This window comes from Actinia tenebrosa, unplaced genomic scaffold, assembly GCF_029948245.1.
Source record: "Actinia tenebrosa isolate PJP-AT-01 unplaced genomic scaffold, QUT_ActTen_1.0 PGA_scaffold8__29_contigs__length_14323225, whole genome shotgun sequence".
NCBI lineage: Eukaryota > Metazoa > Cnidaria > Anthozoa > Actiniaria > Actiniidae > Actinia > Actinia tenebrosa.
The window spans coordinates 1,357,456-1,381,387 of NW_028292585.1; the positions used below are offsets into that span (position 1 = coordinate 1,357,456).

Below are 23,932 nucleotides of genomic sequence, written 5' to 3' on the forward strand. Positions count from 1 at the left end.
ATGGGTCTCAAGAGTGCCCTTGATGGACAATTCCATTAAGGTTGGGGTCTGGGGTTCTATTCCTGGACTCTGCATCACATGTGCATGAGTAGTGTTCGGTTTTTCCTTTGATTCTAGGATTCTTTGGTTTTTCTCTCTCTGCAAAACTTAACACGCTAAACTCCCGAATTCGATCTGCGAGTTAGCCGTGCCCTGATTTTGATCAGCGCAGAGGTTGTTTCAGGGTTCCGCGCCAGATCTGTAAGTTGGCCATGTCTGATTTAGATCAGCCCAGAGGTTGTTTCAGGGTTCGAGCTGTGACTTAGTCATGCCCTGACTTAGATCAGCCCAGAGGTTGTTTCAGGGTTCGAGCTGTGACTTAGCCATGCCCTGACTTAGATCAGCCCAGAGGTGGTTTCAGGGTTGGATCTGTGAGTTAGCCGTGCCCTGACTTAGATCAGCCCAGAGGTTGTTTCAGGGTTGGATCTGTGAGTTAGTCATGCCCTGACTTAGATCAGCCCAGAGGTTGTTTCAGGGTTGGATCTGTGAGTTAGTCATGCCCTGACTTTGATTAGCCCAGAGGTTGTTATTAGTTTTTCACGTCATTTCTTTGTAGAGAATATCTTGGTGACCTTGAGTGCTAATGGGAACTTGGGTGCTTGGCATTTGACAAAGAATAGTAGTTTTACTTGTTTGGATTCACTCCTGATCCAAGGTTTACAAACAGAAAGGTACTTAAAAACACAGCGTATAGACTCCTTACAGCACGTCCGAATACAGCTCAATTTGGAGGACATTGTAGGTTTCCAAATCTCAGGAGATGGAATTTTGGTTTGTTTTGTCCTCCAAATTGAGCTGCTTTGACGTCACACACAAGGGGTTTATTGCAGAACTCGAGTCCAGCGCAAAAACGCGGCAGAAAAACCTTTCGCACATTCAAAAAACCATCAGATTGGTATCGATGCAACTGCTTATAGCATGCTAATTCTTGTTTGTTTTTGGTAGGGCGTTTGTTGTGGGGGATGTATTTGAACCTCTGGTCCTCGTGTTTGATGTTGACACACAAGGAGAACAAAGAGTGGCACATGTATCGTTGCAAGGTACAAATGTATATCCAAGAGATTTCTTCCAAGCGCAGAAATGCCGTCATGCTCAAATGGTTCGGAGGACTGCGATTGGATAGATTCTTTTCCTTTCTTTCCTTTCTTTTAGCTCAAAACATGTCCACCATGTTGATGGATTCTTCAAAAAAATCTTGATTATTTTTCATATTCTTCAAAGGTGATACATTAGCTCTTGCTAAAAGAGAAATAGTGTGTATGCCAACACCGCCGTTGACATTCTGCAGTTCAATGCTTGGAGTCTGCGTCTTCTTCACTAAAGAAAACAACTCGTATAGCGTGCTTATTCCAGGTTAGGTGTAAGTGTGTTTTTTCTGTTTACTTAAGCTTTCTTTCAATAAACATGGTTAGAATAGAGAATTTGTTTCGTTTTGTTCGTTCCCTGAAACAGCCCCACAATGCATTGGAATGCCAACTCGACCCAGTTTTTTCCTCAACCCCGGGACGCGTCTGCCACTAAAACTTGGCGGGAAACAGACGCGTACACTATTTAAGTTTTGGCAGGAAGCAAATCCTAATATTATGATACTGGAATAGTTACGTGGTAAATATATCGTACTCTTATTTAATGAAAACTTCAATCCATATATTAATACTTATTACCTGTTTTTTTGTTGTTTTCAGAGCTAAGTATAACTTATGATATTGCGTACGATGAACGGTATACCTCGTTATTTCAATGTATAATGGAAAACAAGAAAAAGCTTCTGGATTTTGTCATCGAAAACCAACAGAGCTAGCAGTTACACAGGTAAAATACTTCCTTTCTAAAAATAATTCTGTTGAAGGGGAAAACAGCTACACCTTTTTGCTTCGTGTTTAATATTTAACGATTTCAAAGGAAGTACCTGATCATTCCTTTAAAATTAACGGGACGAAACTTATATAATACTATTTCTAAAACCGGTAAAAACACAACGCCAAAATTATTCAGTGTTTTTGGTGGCTCAAAAATCTTCTTTAGCATCAGTAAACTTTAATGTATTACGAACTTTTATTCAAATATACATATGTACATTTTTGAAACCAAAAGCACAATCCCTTCATGAAAAAAAGATAAGATAAAAACAGCTAGTTTTTTTCAATCAAAAAAGAGCGAATAATATTAAAACTGTACATATTATGTTATTTAGCTTGCTGTGTACACAGGCTACCCAATCACTATAAATGTATGTACTAATCTAGGATTGTATATCGATCTTGAATAATAAGAATCACAATTGAGGTCATGGATCAATTACTAAGACTCAAAAAATTATGTAATTCTCGCAATGGTTTATGGCACATTCCATGTTATAATGAACAAACTCAGTAATATAGTACATTTAAATGACGTCATGTAATACTAGGGCACACCCAGTAATATAGTACATTTGAATGACATCATGTCATACTAGGGCACACCCAAAAATATAGTACATTTGAATGACGTCATTCTACTAGGGCACACCCCGTAATGTAGTACATTTGAATGATGTCAAGTGTAAAATAGAGCACTCTTAGTAATATAGTCAATTGAAAGATGTTGTTATACTATGGCACACCCAGTAATATAGTACATTTTAATGACGTCATGTTATACTAGGGCACAACCAGTAATATAGTACATTTGAATGACGTCACGTTTAAAATAGGGCACACTTAGTAATATAGTCAGTTGAATGATGTCATGTAATAATAGGGCACACCCAGTAATGCATGACGCATTTCACTCCATTGAGCGAACCAGGATTGAATAACCGCGAAGATCCCTTGCAATGACAGGTATAGACTCTTATACCCCTTGTAGGGTGCAACTCGCTGTAAAACTCTGCTTCTTCTCCGTACCTTGTGGTACATGCTACACCAGTGATCTTCCAGCCCTGCCATCATGAATTTAAATAAATGAATAAATTAAAATTAAAATCAAAAAAACAAGCGCGGCGAGAAGATAAATAAATGCAGTAAAACGTGTGCTCTCATAAAGCACGCGCTCCTGTGTTTTATAACAGTTATTTTATAACGAGAAATATTTAACTTGTTTTCATGCACTAACCGGGATCGAGTTGTCCAGTAGACGTGTCAAACTATTCGTCGTCTCCCCAGCCGCATGAGTTGTAGCTGTTTGTTCTCTATGTTCACAAAGAGTCAGATTTCCAGTCCCCGTCTCCCCCTTTGGACCGGGTGGTCCTGGGGGTCCTTGAGGTCCGGGTGTTTGATCCGATCCATTTCGACCCGGGGGTCCTGGTATACCCTGTGATCCTGGTATACCCTGTGATCCGTTATATCCCATAGGACCTCGTACTCCGGGTATTCCTGTTGGGCCGGGTAGTCCTGGTCGACCCGGGGGTCCTGGTATACCCTGTGAGCCGTTATATCCCATAGGACCCCGTACTCCCGGTACTCCTGTTAAACCGGCTAGTCCTGGAGTACCTTTTTGCCCTCGAGGTCCTATAGGGCCTGTTATTCCTCGTATTCCTCTAGGACCATGTGGCCCTGGAGCACCGGACGAGCCTTGAGGACCGGGTGGGCCCGGGGGTCCTGGTGGCCCAGGGTCACCCTTTTCTTTTGATATCAAAGCCTAAATAAATGATGAGATAAAGTATGTTTTAATATTTACGTAGAAAAGCTAAGAAGGCTCGCAAATTATTGATTATTAACTCTACCGATCCCAATCAAAAGAGCGCTCCTTATTTATGCCAAAATAGCTGACTAATCTGTTTGGGGTGTTTTATTTTAATCGGTCCCTTTTACCGCTAATCAAATTGACCTTTTTGCAAATGATTTTTTTAGAAATTCTACTGGTCTCCACCAATCAGAGCGAGCGTTAGACTGTATTTACTGACCTGGGTAGAAGTTTTTATTGTGTTGACTCCCTTCTCCAGCTCTGTGATGGTGTTAACAATATCTTGTATTTTAGTTAGATTAGCTGTTGACACAAGCATAAAATGGTGATTTTGCGTCTCGTTTTTTATTCTTTGCGCTTTACGTTAAGTTTACTGGAATTAATATATTGCCGGCAACGTTGTTTTGGGTTTTTCTCTACCTCACAAAAAATCAACAAAGAGACTGAATTGAAATAGTTTCTTTTCCGAACCAACCTGATAATTAAGCTTGTAAACAGTAAGCGCACTGATTCCGTTCAATCACAATAGGGAATTAACGGCAACGGAACATTGAAATGGTTTCTGCTTTTAACCAATCATCAAGCTCGTAAGTGCATTCCACCCAATCACAATAGGGAATTAACGACAACGGAACATTGAAATGGTTTCTGGTCTTAACCAATCATTGAGATTGTAAGCGCATTCCGTCCGATAATGATAGGGAATTAACGGCAACAGAAAATCAAAAAGGTTTCTGGTCTTAACCAATCATTGACATCGTAACAGAACATTGAAATGATTTCAACAGCGAACTAAACAATCCCGGTCTAATTTTGCGTGAGGTTGCGTTGATGGCGTTCAAGAAGAGAAGTACGTTCGTGTTTTATTGGTTTAGCCGCGTTAACCGGCTTAATTGAGTAGGAAATACTTAAGCCAGAATGTAGAGTAATATCTGAGGAAATGGGCGGTAATGACAACAGATAAATACACTGAAGGTTTTATCAAATTACAAAAATGACTTCGATATGTTATTTTTCATCACAATCACTTTAATATAACACTGATCCCCTGATGAACACGCCATCGTGTCTGTTTCTGTAAATCTTCATGGTGTCTTGCTCAAGATATTCAATAGTTCTATCGCTAGTTTTTACACTAACCTAACACTGATTTTTGTGATTTTGACTGTACAAGTACTTTACATTGATAATAAGAACGTTGAGCTTTTCCGACATCAATGCACGGTGTCGTTTCGATAGTCGTTGTCTGCATAATTTCAGGACACTTATTTTTCTTATCTTAGACTCTAGTTATCTATATAAACTATTGTTTCAAGCTACGGTTTCAAGGATAGATCGAGAGGGGGGGGGGGGGGGGGGGGGGGTCTCTAATCTCGATATTTAGCTTCACATGGTATTTCTATTAGTGCGTCTGAGAAACAATTTTGCGCCCTTTAGAAATCAAAGCACTTTCAGTGTCACTAGTAAAAGAATCTTACCTTTAGAGCTACTTGAATCGCGACATCCACAAGACACATGAAGATGAAGTGTAAATATCAAATTCGCCACACAAAAGCAAAGCAGTACAATTACCAGCGATACTAACAAGCAATAATCCTTAGACCTTGTCACACGCTTATTCGGTGCCAATTCTTGTGGCTTCACTCTTACGTCTATTTGAGATAGAGTTCCTTGTGATTTATTCTGTTCGTTTGAGAGCTGAAATCTCGAGGTATTCTGGGAGTTAAGAGTCTCTTGTGCCTGAGCTTCTGGCTGTGTCCTCTCATGGAATTCTAAACTCGTATTTACTGCAGATACTGAGATTTTGTTAGATTTCGCCGGCCCTCGGAACATCGCGGTTGCACCCTCAATCTTAGGATACATGCATTTGCTTACCCAGAACAGGCTAATTGGAGAATAAATAGTTAGTTATCCAGAAAACGAACAGTGTTTACGTTCGTGGTTTTCGTGGGGCAGTTTGGTTGCTTGAGATATAAACACTATTAGACATTGACACGCAAAAGCTTGTCTTGTGCTATGATGATATTAATTTTACAAGTATCAAACATCTGGATATCAGCTATCCTCTTACACAAACAATGAAAGGTACTGCCAAGGTCAGGTTTCTCGTTGTGTTTTTACAATGGAAGAAATTGTGTTGTTGTCAACACTAATTTAAATGCCTCAGGGGTCCTAGACTTTAGGGTCAAAGTACTAAGGAGATGCTTACGAGATAATAATAACTATAGGAAATCGTGGACTTTTAAAACAAGGTTTATTCTCTTGAGTGCGATTTCTTTTTTCGCTAGTAAGGCTTTAGTCTATGGAAAAAAAGTTGAACAAAAATATCAATGTCACCGGTAAGGAAAGTGGTCTGAAATATTACGCCCAATTTTAAGTTGAGTGGATCTTGCTGAGGGCTAAAGTCCGATTCGGAAATATTTTATTGGCATGTATAGTATGGTGTGGATAGAAAGTCAACAGGCTGACACTTTCCTGTATTGATTGTGTATTGTAAACCTAAACAAGACATCATGCGAACGTGCGACACTCAAAAGAAACCAAGACCCTTTTTTCCCGCGCTAAAAGCCACGCGCGAAATTCCCCCGTGCTAGTTTTTCACTGCTACCTTGGTCGTTTACTATTGGTCGAGAGGGGAAGGGATTGACGTAAAGGGAATGTCAATCGACTAGTGCATGAATTATGATATTAAATAATCAGGTTTTTTAATATATAAACTTTGAAAAAAATTGGTCTTCGAGACTAGTATTGCATTGCTATTTTGAATCGATCATCGAATTATTAATAATAGTTTACAATCTCTTTTCTTTCCCAAACGAAAAGCGTCATACCATGCATTAAGGAACCTTACTGGTTTCCCGCGTCGATAATTTTGACTTCAGTCCAATTTCTATTTATAAATCTTTTGTTTTACAGTCGGACCGTCGGTTTCACATTACTTTTCACGACAGGGTTCCGAACTATGTTCCGAACTTAGTTCATAAGAAACTTCGTTTTGAAGTTCCGAAGTTGTTCGCCAGCCTTGGGAATTTCCGGAAATAGCTCGAAACCCGATCGTGAAAAGTAATTTCAAACTTACTGGAAATATTCTATTATTTATTGGTAATAATAATTTTAGAGCGCTGAATAATTATATTTGTAATGTTTCACCAAATTTTTCTTGCACTATTTGAATAGAACAGTCACGTGCTTGTTTAGTTTAAATTCTATATTTTCGCTGATAACCCATAATGCTTTGCGCCTTTGGAGTAACCGGTTCTTCAATCAGATGTTTCTTATAACTGGATTTATCATGAAAATATCAATTGTCAGTTCATTTTGAGTTAAATTTGCGCGTTCGGAACATCAAGGGGCTTTGTAGATAGTCGTTAGGTGCATCGTGGGCATTGCCAATATGACATATAGCACTTCATAGTACTCGATATTTGTTTGTAAGACGAGTCACCGTAGCACGAACAGGAATATTTTCGAACTCCACTAGTTTCTACATACTCCATCATGACCAATGCGGCACGGTCTGTGTAACAATATACACCCATGATGCGCTTGTCCTGTCAATGAATAAGAACAAGAAGAATGAGAATGGGAATAAGGGATAAGGATAAGAATAAGAATGATGATGATGATGATGTTAATAATTTATTGATGGCTTTTCTACATAGCAGCTCTACATTCATCAAAACATTCGTCAATTCGTCAATTAAGATACATCGCGATTGTCAGCTTACCTATTACAGACAATCATGTAGTGGTGCACTGATAGATTTTATGATAGATTTTCTGATTTTACAGATAGCTGTACTTACGACTGGCTCAGCAATGTATACATAGTTTGAAGCAGATGGTCCTGGGGTGGACGAAGGACTGGCAATATTCTTATGCTCGCATTGTGATAGGTTCCCAGCTCCTGCAGGGCCCTGTATTCCTTGGGGGCCAGGAGAGCCCTGGGAACCATTTAATCCCGAAGGTCCTTGAAGGCCCTTCGTCCCATTAAGTCCCTGAGGTCCCTGTGTTCCGTTATAACCACGTGGACCCATTGGACCAATCATCTTGGAGATATTTTCTACCTGAAATAATTGATGTAGTAATTAACAACTATGTTAAGAAAAAATATATATAACTTGATTTTGTTGTACCACTGCTGTTCCCATGGGAACACTGTCTTCGGGCACGGCCCCAACGCATTCAACACGTGTTGTAGTTTCTACGTGTTCTGATACAGTAGGTACCCTGATGGGATATCTTTATCAAAAAAATGGCGCCATCTCATAAATACCATTTTTCGTACCTTATAAGAAAGGGTCTTGTTCATCTCCATAATGCTGTGATAAAGGCCCTTATCGGCTGTTCGCAGCTCTTGAGAAGTCGTGTTTATCTAAAAGAAACCAGACGACCTTGCCTTAAAAAAGGTTTTCAAACTCTGATAAATGTGGTCCTCAATAGAAGTGTGAATCTTATTTTTACCTTTTGCACGACATCTTGGTACTGAAGCATGACCTTGTCATTTATAGACAACCAAATCTTGTTTATCGATTCCTCTGACTAAATGTAAAGAAAAATAAGCAAAACTTGAGCAAGCCATTTCAGTGTGACGTCATCTCGGTTACCGGAAGTACACATGTATCAATGGGAGCCCAACATATTACAAATTCATCTTACTTGGTTCAATCTTCTGTCCATCGAGTTTTCTAGCTTCGTCATATCATCAACAACCTTGTTCGAGCTTCTTAGACGTTTCGTTTGCCTTTGATAAAAGAAGTAATCAATCTGCAACACTCTCGTTGTACTTCACTTAATGTTGCCTTTCTCTGTTTTGTCTATTTATTCCCATTTTCATTCATAAAAAAACCACAATTCTTAAATATTGTCAGATGAAATTCCTACCTTTTCTTCCACACCAAGCCTACTTGCTCGTTCTATTTCTAGTCTGGTATTAGTCGAGTTCAGTTTCATCTCTAAGTTCTTCCAATCCTCTTCTGGTGTATTACTGTTGTTTGTCGTGGTCTTTAAGTGTTCTATCCACTGGAGCGCAGAGTTTAGTTTAGTTTGGATGTCCCTCGTTGTATTAAGCTGTTGGACCTACAAATACAACTATTAAAATTTAAATAGATGCCTTTCGAAATTGGGAGCAACGAAAACAAGGCAATCATATATAAGAAATGACACCATTTCTTGATAAAAATTTTCCATTTCGTTTACGTTTTCATAAAAGCTTTGGCATCTAATTTTGAAAGTGGTCTGTAGTACAGTTTCTTATGCAGACTTGGTCGTACATACATGCACAAAGCTCAAGTTTTTTCTGTTGCAAGTTTTTTTTAAATCTGGTATTCATATTGTCAGCTTCTATAAAAGTGTATTTCCAGCTTAGTTCTTATCCTTCTGCGCGGCCATTGCTAGCCGTGTCTGAGAGGAGGTGTGGACACGAAAAAGACTACATGGGCATGATCCCATAGAGCTTTCATGATAACAAGTCTGACGTGTTCTTAAAAACACCACTTACCATGTTTGTCTGCAGGAGGGTGATGTTTCCCTTCATTCTCGCTATCTCGTCCTCAATTGGCTGTAGTGACAAAACTGACCTGGTGCCTGTAGATTGTTGCTTTGCTCCTGTTACAGACCAATCAAAACAGCTGAGAAATACTTGGTGAAAGTAAATAAATCTGAGGTTGCCACATTTTCATCCCAACAAAAGGATAGAAAGTCATGGCCATGTTTGCTTTGCGTGATTCCCTCACTAATAGAAAAGATGGCGGCGGTGCCTCAACAGTATAAAACGGCTTTCCCTGACGGCGGAATGCGGCGGAATATAATGAATAAATTGGGATTTAAAGCGGTTGCAAAGTTTGGCTCTTCTTCAACTGAATCCAATTGGAATTCAAAAATCGATTTTTGAGGAGGGCGGAAAATCGGAAGAGCTTCGTAGGAAAACCCTCGAATGCACAGCAAAGAACCAAAACGTAGCTCTACTCATATACGGACAGCAAGGCCGGGACTCAAACTTGGGTCGCATTGGTAAGAGGCGGCGCATTCATGAGCCTCGCACACTACCATCCTTGGTATATGCTGTAATATAAATATTGGCATCCCATGGCTTTCCATTTACAAGAAACAGCAAAGCACGATATTGAAAGCTTTAATCAAATCGCTCTATTAGTTAATGTGGTGGAATTTTGTTTGTTATGTCGCCGACACAATCCAGGGTTAAGTCGGACAGCTAGGAAGATTACTTAAATGATTACAAACACAACTCGAAACAGATCTATAGTCATTTGGTAAAATATGCAACCCAGCTTCTGAAAAACGCTCTAAAAAAATGACAAACTACATTAATTATCAAGAAAACCCAGAAAAAGTATCCATAACTTTCAGTTTTTAGTTAAGTTCTTTACTAAGGCAGATATTTTCAATTTTTAAGACATCATATCAAACATATTAAACCTTGAAGAGGTAATGTTTGATTTAGTAATCTTTGATGTTTTTGTTTCAGTGTTTAAGTTATTGAGAGATTAGCTGCGCTACACTTGATTAAAAATCCTAATCCTAAAAAGATTTCGACTCTTATTAATGAAATGTTTTTGTCAGCAGCTTCAAGTAATTCACCTGTCTTGGCTTGATATTCTCTTATGATAATAAAGTTTTGTATTATTTTTATCGCTATCAAGTTTGTTATTACTGATCGTTTTTAGCCAGTGAGGTATTTACGGTGTAACAAGATGTTGTAACTAATTCATAGAGACATTCGGTAAATATACGAGAAAAACAAACATTGAAAGCTTAACATTTGACTAATTTGAAGTGGCAACTGTGGAGAACTTGAAAACGTTTGAAAGTTTAAAACTCCTCTTTTCTGAGCAATAAATACACAGCATCAGGCCATGATGCAGACTATGACAAATACATCTAGTTAAAGAAGTTTCTTTTACTTTTCGTAGTAGAAAATTAAGGATAAATCTAGCTAAGAATGCCTTGGAAAGTTGAGAAGCAACAGAGTAGCAGTAGCAATTTATGAATAGTCATATTTCTAACATAAAAAGGTGGTATCCAATTCTTGATTTTCACGGTATTGTATACGATACTTTATGATTTTCTCTCTCCTAGTTCAATCTCTTAATTTCTCTCAATGATCAGCGCTCTTTCATATCAGTTCAGTCCGGACACTGAACTCAACGATTCCATTCAGTTAATAGACCGCTTCTTCTATGCGGCTTTCTCTCTTATTTTTGATTTCCACGTCAAATTCCAGGAGGCTTAACAGCGCAGAGGTTGTTTCAGGGTTCGATGTGCATATGTGAATAGTCGTGCCCTGACTTAGATCAGCCCAGAGGTTGTTTCAGGGTGTGATCTGTGAGTTAGCCGTGCCCTGACTTTGATCATCCCAGAGGTTGTTTCAGGGTTCGATCTGTGAGTTAGCCGTACCCCGACTTAGATCAGCCCAGAGGTGGTTTCAGGGTTCGAACTGTGAGTTAGCCATGCCCTGACTTAGATCAGACCAGAGGTGGTTTCAGGGTTCGAGCTGTGGATTAGCTGTGTTTCAGGGTTTGATATCATTGATAACTCACCTTGTCCTGTACATGAACATGTAGACCCAATAAACCCCATGATCAGCAGCACCACGAGTACAAGAGCAGTGACAGATACGACGAGAATCAAGAACAGCACCAAATTACTCAAACAAGAATCTTTACCATTCTTTCCCCGAGGACTATCATTCGAAGAATCTAACGACCCCAGGAACAGTTTTCTGGAGTGCAATGGACCTGTAGGCTCGTAAAGCTCGTTATTCCTTCTGCGATGGGAAGAAATTGCGAGCACGTCTTTGTTAGTCAAAGTAGAAGGATCTTCGTAATGGTGGTGATGCCATCTAGTATCGTCCACATATCCTTCGTATGCTATGTTAGTATGGCTTGCCCTTGGGATTGGTTTCATGTTGACGTACTCATCTTTAGTCAGGTCTTCAGTCGAGTAATGCGGGTTGAAGGTGATGTTTTGAACAACGTTACGCGCGCGAGACATGTCGGCCATTTAACAACTCTGTATTTTTTTATCCTATTTAAGCAAGTCTCGTCTAGTTATATCAACAAGAAAACAGTTATATAACGTGTTTGTTATTACACATGACGTCACTACCGCCATGCTCGTGTAATTAAAGACCCATTGCCACTTACCGTGATGCACCGCGGTCACAGATGAATTTCGTGGTCCATGAAATTCAAAGATTCATATATTGAATAATAACTTCACATTAAATCCTTTTCCGACATAGCACTAAGGCACAAAAATGATTCTTTTACATTCTTTTAAGAGTTTATTCAAAAGGTTAGAATTGTTTTTTCAGTGGTGACACGATTCAAAATGTAAACAAATTGTGATGCATCACGGTAAGTGGCAATGGGTCTTTAAGTATAAGACATAACGGCAAGGCCGTATTTGCTGAAGACCAGAAAGCAAAAGCTTTTTATTGGCTTAAGAAAATCAATTCGAGGTTATATCAAACCTTTTTGCACTCCTCTACTGTATGCATGCATCATCCGATTATATTTTTACAGCACCATAATATGTAAGCGTATGTATGTAAAAAAAAAACACTGAAGTATATGCATTTTACAGACAGGAATAAATAGAATATCCATATCGTTTCTGTTTTCGCCTTTCTTCTACCAATACTTATCAGTAATATTACACCCACAATTGGCCTACCATCTAATGTTTTTGATGTTAACTTTAGGGCAGCACACAGTATCTTAATGTAATTGCAAACTGCCAAGGCACAGGCGTTCCTCCGTCAACGGAACTAATAAATGGCGGCTTCGGCGGGCTACACACTATAGTTTGTCATCATGTGCTCTATCTCCTTTCCCTCCTCCATTCTCCCTTTCCCTCCCTCCTCTTTACACTCTTCCTCACTCCTCCTCCCACTCCCCTTCCCTAATTCCTTCTGCCTCCCCCTCCCCTCCCTCCCTCCCTCTCTCCCTCATTATTTCTTTCTTCAAACACTGGAAAATGTAATAAAATACTCGGAGAGTTAAAATAATCGTGCTTTATTTCATTCTTTAGAGTGGTTTTCAAAAACCCGTGAAACAAAGTGTAATAACTAAGGTGTAATAGATTGTAATACACCGAAAACACAAAAGAAAATCAAAAGAAAATGCGGACAATAAAGTGTATTAAAGTGTAATACGGTAAAGTGTATTTCACGGGTTTTTGAAAACCACTCTATACAAAACTTTTATAAAATGTAAAACATCCTGAATGAGTAAAATGTCGTTCTCGGCTTCTTTTCATCGCCCAGTCTCTTATTTTTCTTTTTCATTCACTTCGTTCAAATGTCGAGCCATAATCATTCCATTTCTTCATTCAGTAAACTTTAAGATATCCATACATTTATTATTTCATTTGTCTTTTTGTTTTCATTCTTTCATAAGTCAATTCAAACGTATCATTATAGTACACTGCAGTCACTTCTCATTTTTCTGTATAAATCACTAACAAGAGGATCCCGCGGGTATCCCGTCCGTTCTCCATGACATGACTGTCATGACGTGATTTTCATTTATAGGTATAGTTCCTAGGTTTAGTATCTTGGTTAATGCAGCTGCTTCAATCCCAGCGGCTAGCTGTACTGAATATGATATTTATATAGTACATATACGATTTTACTATTTACATTATCCTTGTAGTCGTGTCCCTCTAAACTTAATCAAAATAACGTACCCCCCCCTCCCCCAACTTCCATGCGCTAATAAATGAAAGCCCCCTAAAAACTTGAAAAGTTGAAAATTTTCTGCTTAAAAAATCTTTAAAATTATACAAAGAGTTAATAACTAAGAACTATCTAAAACCACGAAAAATTCGGGTCTACAATGGATTGTAATTACAGTAGAACCTCTACTGACTTAGCGGCCACTCCGCGCTCGGAATTGTCGAGTGGCCCGCGCTGTAGACTTTGGCCGCAGAGGTTCTACGACAAGCGATAGCCGGTGACATTGATCAGCAAGTTAATTTGCCTAGCGCCAAATATCAAGGCCTTTAGTCCAAAATGTCATATTGCGACCACGATGGTGAATGATGTTTGGAAGTATAAAATGTTTGTTTGGAAAGTAATCAGGAGATCAGGGGACATTCTGTGTAGATTATGTAACATATCATGTCGCCTGACGGGAAGTTAGCGTAGCTTCCTTGTCCATAGCATGTACATGAGAAAGCTTTCTCTCCAGCACTATTGGTTCCTACAGATTGTTCTACTGTATCTGCTTTATTGGATGAACATGAGGCGCTCAGAATCTTTTTCCCCTGTTGAGATTAAGTTAACAATATATTAAAATCGACCATCTTAACGATTTCTCAAAGCCAGTGAATTGGTGCCAAGAAGCCAACAAAGCAGAGTTTACTTAGGGGTCGAGAGCCCTGATATTTTGAACCTTGCCAAGTGCTGTGCTTCTTTTTATCTAATATTGATAATTTTGATTATTTTTGTAATATTAATGTGTCTAACCGCAATAAACTAAACTAACAGATAAATAGCTTACAATTCCCTCTGTTACAGTGACTGTCCGTTTTGCAGCAGGCCCGCTAGCCGCTAGTTCTTGTTTTGTCTTCACCACACATTGTGTAAGATTTCCTGCTCCTTGGTCTCCCTTTGGACCAACGGGTCCTGCTGAACCATTGAAGCCCCGTGGACCTGGTTCTCCTGTTGCACCAGGAGCCCCCTGCGGGCCTGTTGAACCATTAGCCCCCGGTACACCTGGTGATCCTGGAGTTCCATCTATCCCCGGTGGACCCTGGATTCCTTGAGTACCGTTGATTCCAGGGGGACCCTGTGGTCCTGGAGGTCCTGGCATCTTAGACACTGCATCAATCTGTTCATGTAAGCAAAAACAATCTCATTTGAATTTCAAACCACAACTGTTAACCTAAAATTTTGAAATGGAGGAGAATTTTTTCTTTCATTTTTCCCAGGAAAAAAGTTTGAATGTACCGAGCTTTACACAGGGACCACGTCTATTAAGCGAGCCTTTCTTTCAGCGTACACCATTCATCAAACGGACAGCTAGTTGCACGGTCCCGAGATTTTCCCACCATATTCATGAAATGTGTGAAATTAGTTCTTTCAAAATGGTCCAACATGACAAAGTAGTCACCTGAGGTCAAATTGGATCTGAAGCTCCCTTTTTAAAACACACAAACCCGTTGACCTAGTCTCACTTTTGTCTTTCTTTTCCAAAAGGAGTCACTTTTACTTACTTGAAAAAGGTCAATTCACAACGAGGAGGTACCGTGGTCTACCCACCATTACAAATTCGTATTCATTGGTCTTCGCTTAGTTTGAGCTAACCTTACCTTTGCTGTAAGTGTATTGTTGATATTATCTACGAAGGTTGTGAGCGACTCATCCGCTGTTCTCAACACTGTGGTATAATTTTCCAGCTGTTCAGAAGGAAAAGAAGATGAAGAAATAAGTTAAGACTGCACTGAGTCCCCGGCTTTACACGTGGAATAACCAAACTGCTGTTTTAAACACTTTTATTTATGAAATGTAGATCTGCTCACTGTTGGTGGTAAAAAATACCAAACACTGCGTAACTGAGTCCAGAAAAAAAAAAAACACACACAAAAGTCGCACTCCTTTTCACTTTTTTCTCAAAGAGTAATTTGAAGTATTTAAAGCGGTCATATTCTCAGTGTCAGTGACTGATGCCCAATTCTTATGAAGAATGTACAAAATGAATTGTAACTGAATCAAACTTTGCCAAACTTGGTTTGATTGAGTTTGGTTTTAGTTTCTCGAAAAGCATTTCAAAGAATTTTTATTTGAAATAATTTAGTGTTGTCTAATTTAAAATTTTCTTTTGGTCGCTAAGGCGTTCCCCTACCTGTGATTTAAGAGCATTGTACTCATTAACATGAGCATCAAGTTTATCCCTAGTCGTGTTTGCTTGTAACCAAACTGTAGTCAACCCATTCTTCAGTGATGTTATATCATTCGTATTCTCCCTTGCTTTAGTGTTTACGGCGGTGTATTGTTGCTGGAGACTTGTAGTCGTGATGCTCACGTTCGTCTTAAGGAGTTCTATTCGCTGTTCTGCTGTGTTTAGTTTATTTTGTAATGTTCTCATTTCTTGTGTCTGAAAAAAGGAAAAACAAATGTCATCTTGAAGTTGCGTAGGATCTGGTACCTAACCGCGTTGCATGATGGGGTATAGTCATATAGAGCTTTAAGTGCGACGTCAATCATACGGAAAAACGACTTCTGGGTCCAGAACGAAAAGTATTTCTATAACAAAGTTTTCTTTTTCCAGGATTGTTTGTCCAATGTTCTAATTGTTTCAGGTGGTGGTTAAATCATTGGGAAAAGTTTTCGTTTTACTTTCATTGCGTTTTTTCGTGAGCAGTTTGACCTGGAAATACGTCACAACTTAGTCCAATATCTAAGAAAATGTAAAGAAAGTTTTCAGCAATCTAATGCAAGTTTGTTTTAGGTATAGATGTAGGTGGTATAACTCAACCATTACGGACTATTCGATAACTTCAATAGTAAAAAGAATGAAGAAAAAACTCACCATTTGTGTGGACAGGATGGAAAGGTTTTTTCTTAACTCAGCCATTTCATCATACAAAGGGTTAACAGAGGTTTGTGAAGCAACATTACGAGACGCAACTAACGATTAAAAATACAAATAATAACACTGTATTGAGACATTATTGACATTATTATGAAGCATGCGAATGCAATTTCAAACAGTTCCGAAACTGCTTCACTGATAAGCCGGTAAAAGTTGAAAGTCATTCAAAACACTTTTCCTATTCAAATATTGCAAATAAACTTCTAAATAAACCAAGAGCGACTGATATATAATAATTATGACTTATTTTTACGAAGAAGAGACTAGAAGAGATGGCAGCAAGCACAGACTTTGTGTCATATAATGACGTCAATATAAACCTTTTTTACAGATACAGCGGCCATCTTGAATTTGGTTGTCTTAATATAAAGACATTATGGGATGCTAAGGGGCAACTATTTATAGACTTTTATAAATTTATAGACTACTGAGCTGTCAGGGTCTCTGCTTATATAACTTTACGCTTTTCAATCACAAGCACATCTAAAAAGCAATGTGCTGGTAGTTGAAATGAAATGTGCTGAAAGAATGACAAAGACTTCAAATTATTTAGTGAATACGTCACCCCGCCACTCTAATATTCTTTATAAATGTTCTACGTATTTCCCCCCTTGGCATCCCTTAATTAAAGACCGTGTCAGTAAAACGGTCTATTAATATAATTCTCTCACGATTACACGACTCAAAATTCATTGCTTGACATTCCGTAGATGGTACACTCGGTTTAAGTCTTTTTTTAGTAAATTGTGTCACTAAATATTTTTTTTCACTTCAAACGAACCATGAAGAAAGAGTATTGAGAATGCACTTTCGAAAGTAATCGCAGCCACTACTTGATCTGACAACCAGATCGTCGACTAATACGTCATTACATATCTAAAGCGTCAGCATCTCATTTACATGAAACACCAAATTCGTTAGTCTGAAACACGCCCCTTTTTAAACCAGTCGTAAGTGACTCTCTTTTAAACCTGTACAACATAACAGTATTTATACTGAACCGTTTTTTGAGGTAGATCTTGAATATATGCCACTACATCGAAGCCAATATATTGCTCCAGCTTAGTTTTATGTTCGTTCGATAAAAATACGACTGAAATGTCACTAAAATTAAAGCCGGTTCCAGTGTCTCCTGTTTATAAGCATTACTATTCTTAGTGCCATCGCACAACTTACTAAGAGCCAATGACGATGGAGATAAAACAAGATAGTGAGGTCTACTTGTGAAAGTCACTTACTAATTATATTCTATTAAGGGTTCGCGGCTTGGTTTCTTATTACACCTTTTGCTGTTCATTAACCGCAAAGGAATATTCATTCAAGCGAAAAAGCATTATCATTAGCGCGAAGAGGCACACAATAACGCGAATGGAGTTTCAAGAGCGCGATGGAACTTTCATTAAGGAATTTAGCATAACATTGGACAATCATGAATATGTTTGTGCAGGTTCATTAGCGTTTTCGAAGTTTCATTAGCGCCTTTGTGCAATCAATAGACAAAACCACACATTCAATAACGGTTTTTGGACATTCATTAGCGCAATGAATGTCCAAAAACCGTTATTGAATGTGTGGTTTTGTCTATTGATTGCACAAAAGCGCTAATGAAACTTCGAAAACGCTAATGAACCTGCACAAACATATTCATGATTGTCCAATGTTATGCTAAATTCCTTAATGAAAGTTCCATCGCGCTCTTGAAACTCCGTTCGCGTTATTGTGTGCCTCTTCGCGCTAATGATAATGCTTTTTCGCTTGAATGAATATTCCTTTGCGGTTAATGAACAGCAAAAGGTGTATTAATTCCTAAGGTTCTTCCAAGTAACATTCATACAGGAAGCATAATATCGTCTTCCGTAAAGACGAAAGTGAAAGACGACGATAAAAAACGAGACAGAGAAAGTTGAGTGCTACAGAGACATAGTTTTCGACTTTTACTCAAAAGCTTCAGTCTTAGTAACATTGTCTTTTCTCAAAGTAAAATCGAAAATTTTGATGCAGGATTATCCTAAATCAGGTCCCTTAGGAATGGAATGCATTCAACGAACCCTTTGATGAAAGTCTCGCAAGAAAGTTTGAAACTTTGATCTTAAACGAAGTAAGCAAAAGGTTTTGGCAAAATGCGAAAAAAATTATTACTGGGGTCTTGACTTTAAATCCTACCATATCCTAAATCAACCGCCATAAAACAAAAAACTGAATATAAAATTCAACTTAATTGTCAGGATTGTTTTATACTTTATTTCGTTTGAAGAAGAAACACCGGGAAAGACGTTCTATTACTCAGTTCATTCATCTTCTTATATTCCTAAACTGAAGTTTCGTACTTCGACGTAACCCAAACTAGTTTACTCAATAGTTTTCTCTTGAATAGTTTATAGAATCTGTCTACTAAAATAAGTGATTGCAATAAGTAATATATGCGTGTGTTGTGATAAACAAAAACAAAAGAGTTCAACTTATGGCGTTTCATAGCTTTTTTATTCAGCGCTTTCTCAATGAAAACTGCTTGCTAGGAAAATCGTTAATCGAAATTTGTCAGTAATCTTGTAAGACTTTTCTACTCGACTATTATTGGAGCAGGGAGATGGGAAGGAGAATTAAAGTACATTTTTGATAAGGATTTCAGGATGATGATGATAACAATAGACCAAATGTTAAATAGATTAACATTTTATAAGGATAGTGAATAATTGAATAATATTGACAAAAGTTTATAGTATACCTGTTGACTTTGAAGAACACGCTTGATATTCTCTTATAATAATAAAGTTTTGCATTATTTTTATCGCTATCAAGTTTGTTATTACTGATCGTTTTTAGCCAGTGAGATATTTTCGGTGTAATTAGATGTATATTAGTTGTAGCTAATTCATAGCGACATTCGGTAAATAAACAAGAAAAACAAACATTGAAAGCTTAACACTTGACTAATTGAAATGGCAACTGTGGAGAACTTGAAAACGTTTGAAAGTTTAAACTCCTCTTTTCTGAGCCATAAATACACGGCACAGGCCATGATGTAGACTATGACAAAAACATCTAGTTAAAGAAGTTTCTTTTACTTTTCGTAGTAGAAAATTAAGAAAAAATCTAGTTAAGAATGCCCTGGAATGTTGAGTAGCAACAGAGTAGCAGTAGCAATTTATAGTAAATAGCCATATTTGTAACATAAAAAGGTGGTATCCAATTCTTGATTTTCACGGTATTGTATACGATACTTTATGATTTTTTCTCTCCTTCAATCTCTTAATTTCTCTCAGCGCTCTTTCACATCAGTGCAGTCCGGACACTGAACTCAACGATTCCATTCAGTTTATAGACCACTACTTCTATTGCTTTCTCTCTTATTTTTGATTTCCACGTCAAATTCCATGAGGCTTAAACCGACTTGATAACTAAGGCTTAGTGAGCAAACTCCTTATTGTTTTGCAATAGAGGGGAATGGTTAGGAAACCTATTGTTATATGTCTTTGTTCACTTTTTTCAAGCGTGACAGTGCACAATCCTTTGTTTTACCATTGTTTTACCATCGTTGGCAATGGCTGAGCGAACAGACCAAAATCTTTCTTTTGGCTTCTAGTTCAAAATACTTAAAGATTTATAAGAGATATTTGAATATTCCTTACACCAATCCCGTACACAAAGTTTATGTTTACTTATTTTGCAATTTCGGATGAACATAAATCAAAATTGTGCACCGTCAAGACCGGTTCAACATCAAAAGCGAACAAAGACCTGATAACAATAGGTTTCCTAACCATTCTCCTCTATTAACTATGATGAAAACCAACGAATATCTGCATAACTTCTTGATCGCTGAGATAAATCCGTCGCGACCGCACAAAATGAGGAATTAGGAAAAATAGCTAGTGAAGAACTGATGGACTAAAATCCACGCCCTCTGTTCTACCAGCGACTTAACCGTCAACTAGAACATTTTGCTAAAAATTAATTGTGAATCATTTGTGTTGTTCTGCCGTAGGAATTCAGTCTTTTATTCTCCTTCTGTTGTCGTCACTTCATAAAGCTAAACTAAGAGAAATTCTGTGTCCCTCTGATCCTTGGAGAGTTTAGGATCCCAAAACTACACGAACCTGGTACAGTGATATATAATGAATATCTATCTAATCATCCTTTGGTACACCAGTCACTTTGCCTAAACTCAAAAGACAATTAACTACCTTTCTTCATTAAGACCTTAACACGTCAGTGCAGCACCTTAGAGCTTATAATCACCTTTCTGTCACCCACAAAATGGGTTTTCTCCCTGATCCAGTTCAAGCGTTGTTTTTTTCCCGATTTTCTGCCTGCCTCAAAATCGAACAAGCTAATTTACAATTGGATCTTCGAATTGGCCCACATCCTGACTTTGATATGAACAGCGCAGAGGTTGTTTCAGGGTTCGATGTGCATATGTGAGTAATCGTACCCAGACTTTAATCAGCCAAGCGGATGTTTCACTGAGTTCTATCTGCGAGTTAGCCTTACCCTGACTTAGATCAGCCCAGAGGTTGTTTGAGGGTTCTATCTGTGAGTTAGCCGTGCCCTGACTTAGATCAGACCAGAGGTGGTTTCAGGGTTCGAGCTGTGGATTAGCTGTGTTTCAGGGTTTGATATCATTGATAACTCACCTTGTCCTGTACATGAACATGTAGACCCAATAAACCCCATGATCAGCAGCACCACGAGTACAAGAGCAGTGACAGATACGACGAGAACCAAGAACAGCACTAAATTACTCAAACAGGAATCTTTACCATTCTTTACCGGGCGACTATCATTCGAAGAATCTAACGACTCCAGGAACAGTTTTCTGGAGTGCAATGGACCTGTAGGCTCGTAAAGCTCGTTATTCCCTTCTGCGATGGGAAGAAATTGCGAGCACGTCTTTGTTAGTCAAAGTAGAGGGATCTTCGTAATGGTGGTGATGCCATCTAGTATCGTCCACATATCCTTCGTATGCTATGTTCGTATGTTTTGCCCTTGGGATTGGTTTCATGTTGACGTACTCATCTTTAGTCAGGTCTTCAGTCGAGTAATGCGGGTTGAAGGCGATATTTTGAACAACGTTACGCGCGCGAGACATGTCGGCCATTTAACAATTCTGTATTTTTTTAATCCTTTTAAGCAAGTCTCGTCTAGTTATATCAACAAGAAAACAGTTATATAACGTGTTTGTTCATGGCGCAGAATGCCTATTGTTTTAAAGGACATATTTCAAATTAGGCTCGCTGAAACAAAAGCATCCCAATGGAGCATTGTTATTGTTTATTGCCGTCACGTGAACTGCATATGACTTAAACAGAATATTTAATATCTTGTCAATCATCTCATGATTGACAAGATTCTTGTACTTTTACGACATAAGGTATCTTAATACGAATACGCATCAAATACGGCATCTTATAGTTTATTCGTTGCCAAGAAACTACAAACAATCCAAACAACACTCATGATTCTAGTGATTCTAGTGATACTCGAATACGGCATCTTATAGTTTATTCGTTGCCAAGAAACTACAAACAATCCAAACAACACTCATGATTCTAGTGACTCATAGATCTACTAAAAGTAAACTCATTCTCGAATACGGCATCTTATAGTTTTACTCGTTGCCAAGAAACTATAAACAATAATCCAAACAACACTCATGATTCTAGTGGTTCATACTATCTAGTAATCTATAAGATTAGACTCATTCTCGAATACGGCATCTTATAGCTTATTCGTTGCCAAGAAACTACAAACAATCCAAACAACACTCATGATTCTAGTGATTCATAGATCTAGTAAGAGTAAACTCATTACTCGAATACGGCATCTTATAGTTTATTCGTTGCCAATCCAAATAGCACTCATGATTCTACGGGTTCTTTAGCGAAAATGTACATATGGATCACTTGAGGCAGTGAGGAGGCGGAGCTTAGTTCTCTTTTCTATGAATATTAATGAACCGTGTTCACCAAAATCTTCATTAAAATCTTTAGATAAAAATGGATACTATTAAACAAAATAGTTTAATAATGATTTTGGGCTTGTTGCTGAATATACAAGAGAGTCTTTAATACAGTCAACTCTCGCCTTACGGACACCCCGCTATTACGGACACCTCGATATTACGGACAGGGAATAAATCCCCGGCGAAAAATACAAAGAAATGACTGAAAGTAACTCCCGTTATTACGGACTCTCGCTATTACGGAATTACGGACACTTTGTGTGGTCTCAATCGCACGTTTTCGTTGTTTAACTCTCGTTATAACGGACACATCCTGTAATTAAATACTGCAGTACATTCATAATTTCAAGTGGTTTATTGAAAAATAACAGTACAATTCTGTATTGAACTTTCTTGTTCAGCGTGGGCTGACTACGATTGCTAGTGAGTTTTCAAGTTTAAGCAATAAAGTAGCAGAAAGTGCACTCAAAAAACAATCGCGCCAAAGCACAATCGATAGCTTTTTCAAATCTTAGAAGAGTCAGAGTACAGTCTACTACAGTACTGTACCATGCAATTTTTAATTCTATCACATGACAGGAAGTCAGGTGATCCCATGAGATAGCACAGCGCTTGCGCAAGTCATTTGCACGGATTGCGTTCAAAGCAAGTTGTTCTTATAATTTTTGTTAAAGTCTTCAAACGATTCTGGATTAGTCTAACGCTTTTTTGGTAGTACAATGCGCGCGCTCATCCCTTTCGGAAGAAAACTCTGAGCTCTGTAAGTTTTCTCATTTTTTATGCTAAATTTTAGCTTTTCATTACTCAAAGTATTTCGAACTTATATCTAAGAAGTTAGTTTTACAACTTACTGAGTTTTCTCTGCCTGAATTTTTTTCTTAAAGATTCGTTTTTATCTACTTCTGGTTTTTTTTGTTTGTTTGTTTTGTTTTTTTGTTTTTTTTTTGTTTTTTTTGTTTGTTTGTTACCGTTATCAAACAAACATAGACAAATTACTTTCGTGTCTTCAACTACGTTTGGTTGATTGGTTGCTCACTTATCTTTTCATTATTCTTATTCTGAATTTTGTTTATTGTCATTAACTAATATATCGTTACTAAATTCTTTATTTTTACATCTTTTCTTAGATTTTTTTCATATATTTCAGATTTGTTATTCGGTTATTTTGTTCGTTAGTTTTTCCTTTCCAATTCAAAAACATTAGATTTTGTTTGTTTTATTTGATTTGAATTTCAAGCTCGAGCTGAAACCGTCGTGGGTGAAAGCGCGCGCGCAAAAAGAACTGTTTAGACAACAAGCTCGAGCTCAAACAGTTGAATATGACGCGTAACCAAGCTAGTCAAAATACTACCAACAACAACACGCGTACGTCGCTGTATGTTGCTCATCTTAACGTCAGAAGTCTAAGATATAAAGTAGACGACATCAAAATGCTCCTTCAAGAACACAAGTACGACATTCTGGCAATCACCGAGACATGTCTGGACAGTTCTGTACTAAACAAACAGCTTGCCATTGACAACTACAGACTACTGCGGCGAGATAGACATGGAGGATCAGGCGGTGGATGTGCATTTTATGTTGCAAACCACTTATCTGTACAACATCAAAAATGCTTTGACTACAGTAACATCGAAGCAATTTG

At 38.1% G+C, this 23,932-nt stretch overlaps 3 protein-coding genes and 1 long non-coding RNA gene across 4 annotated transcripts in view; 1 reads left to right on the top strand and 3 right to left on the bottom strand.

The window, feature by feature from the left end:
- The window catches only part of LOC116302976 (uncharacterized), a 34,841-nt gene that overhangs the window by 5,234 nt on the left and 5,675 nt on the right, over positions 1–23,932 (top strand). The window contains exons 12-15 of the mRNA XM_089023967.1: positions 596–710; positions 985–1,079; positions 1,261–1,392; positions 1,725–1,851. Of these exons, the coding sequence (XP_088880093.1) occupies positions 596–710; positions 985–1,079; positions 1,261–1,392; positions 1,725–1,840 (458 nt within the window). The 3' untranslated portion in view covers positions 1,841–1,851. The remainder of the gene's footprint in view (positions 1–595; positions 711–984; positions 1,080–1,260; positions 1,393–1,724; positions 1,852–23,932) is intronic.
- On the bottom strand, positions 2,137–8,406 carry LOC148904921 (uncharacterized). Its single transcript, XM_089023968.1, has 9 exons — positions 8,365–8,406; positions 8,170–8,247; positions 7,994–8,080; positions 7,512–7,787; positions 7,077–7,256; positions 5,184–5,592; positions 3,926–4,008; positions 3,136–3,660; positions 2,137–2,962 (listed from the first exon to the last, which is right to left on the bottom strand). The coding sequence occupies exons 1-9, from the start codon at positions 8,404–8,406 to the stop codon at positions 2,768–2,770; spliced, it is 1,875 nt and encodes a 624-aa protein (XP_088880094.1). The 3' UTR covers positions 2,137–2,767.
- Positions 8,007–9,427, bottom strand: LOC116302977 (uncharacterized). The gene is made up of 4 exons (XR_016121843.1): positions 9,206–9,427; positions 8,590–8,784; positions 8,170–8,449; positions 8,007–8,080 (listed from the first exon to the last, which is right to left on the bottom strand). It is a non-coding gene; the product is annotated as an uncharacterized LOC116302977 (long non-coding RNA).
- Positions 13,451–23,932, bottom strand: part of LOC116295295 (uncharacterized) — a 32,429-nt gene continuing 21,947 nt past the window's right edge. Inside the window, exons 2-6 of the mRNA XM_089040843.1 lie at positions 16,263–16,360; positions 15,576–15,827; positions 15,043–15,129; positions 14,232–14,561; positions 13,451–13,995 (exon numbers count right to left, since the gene is read on the bottom strand). Coding sequence (XP_088896969.1) covers positions 13,807–13,995; positions 14,232–14,561; positions 15,043–15,129; positions 15,576–15,827; positions 16,263–16,360 — 956 coding nt within the window. The 3' untranslated portion in view covers positions 13,451–13,806. The remainder of the gene's footprint in view (positions 13,996–14,231; positions 14,562–15,042; positions 15,130–15,575; positions 15,828–16,262; positions 16,361–23,932) is intronic.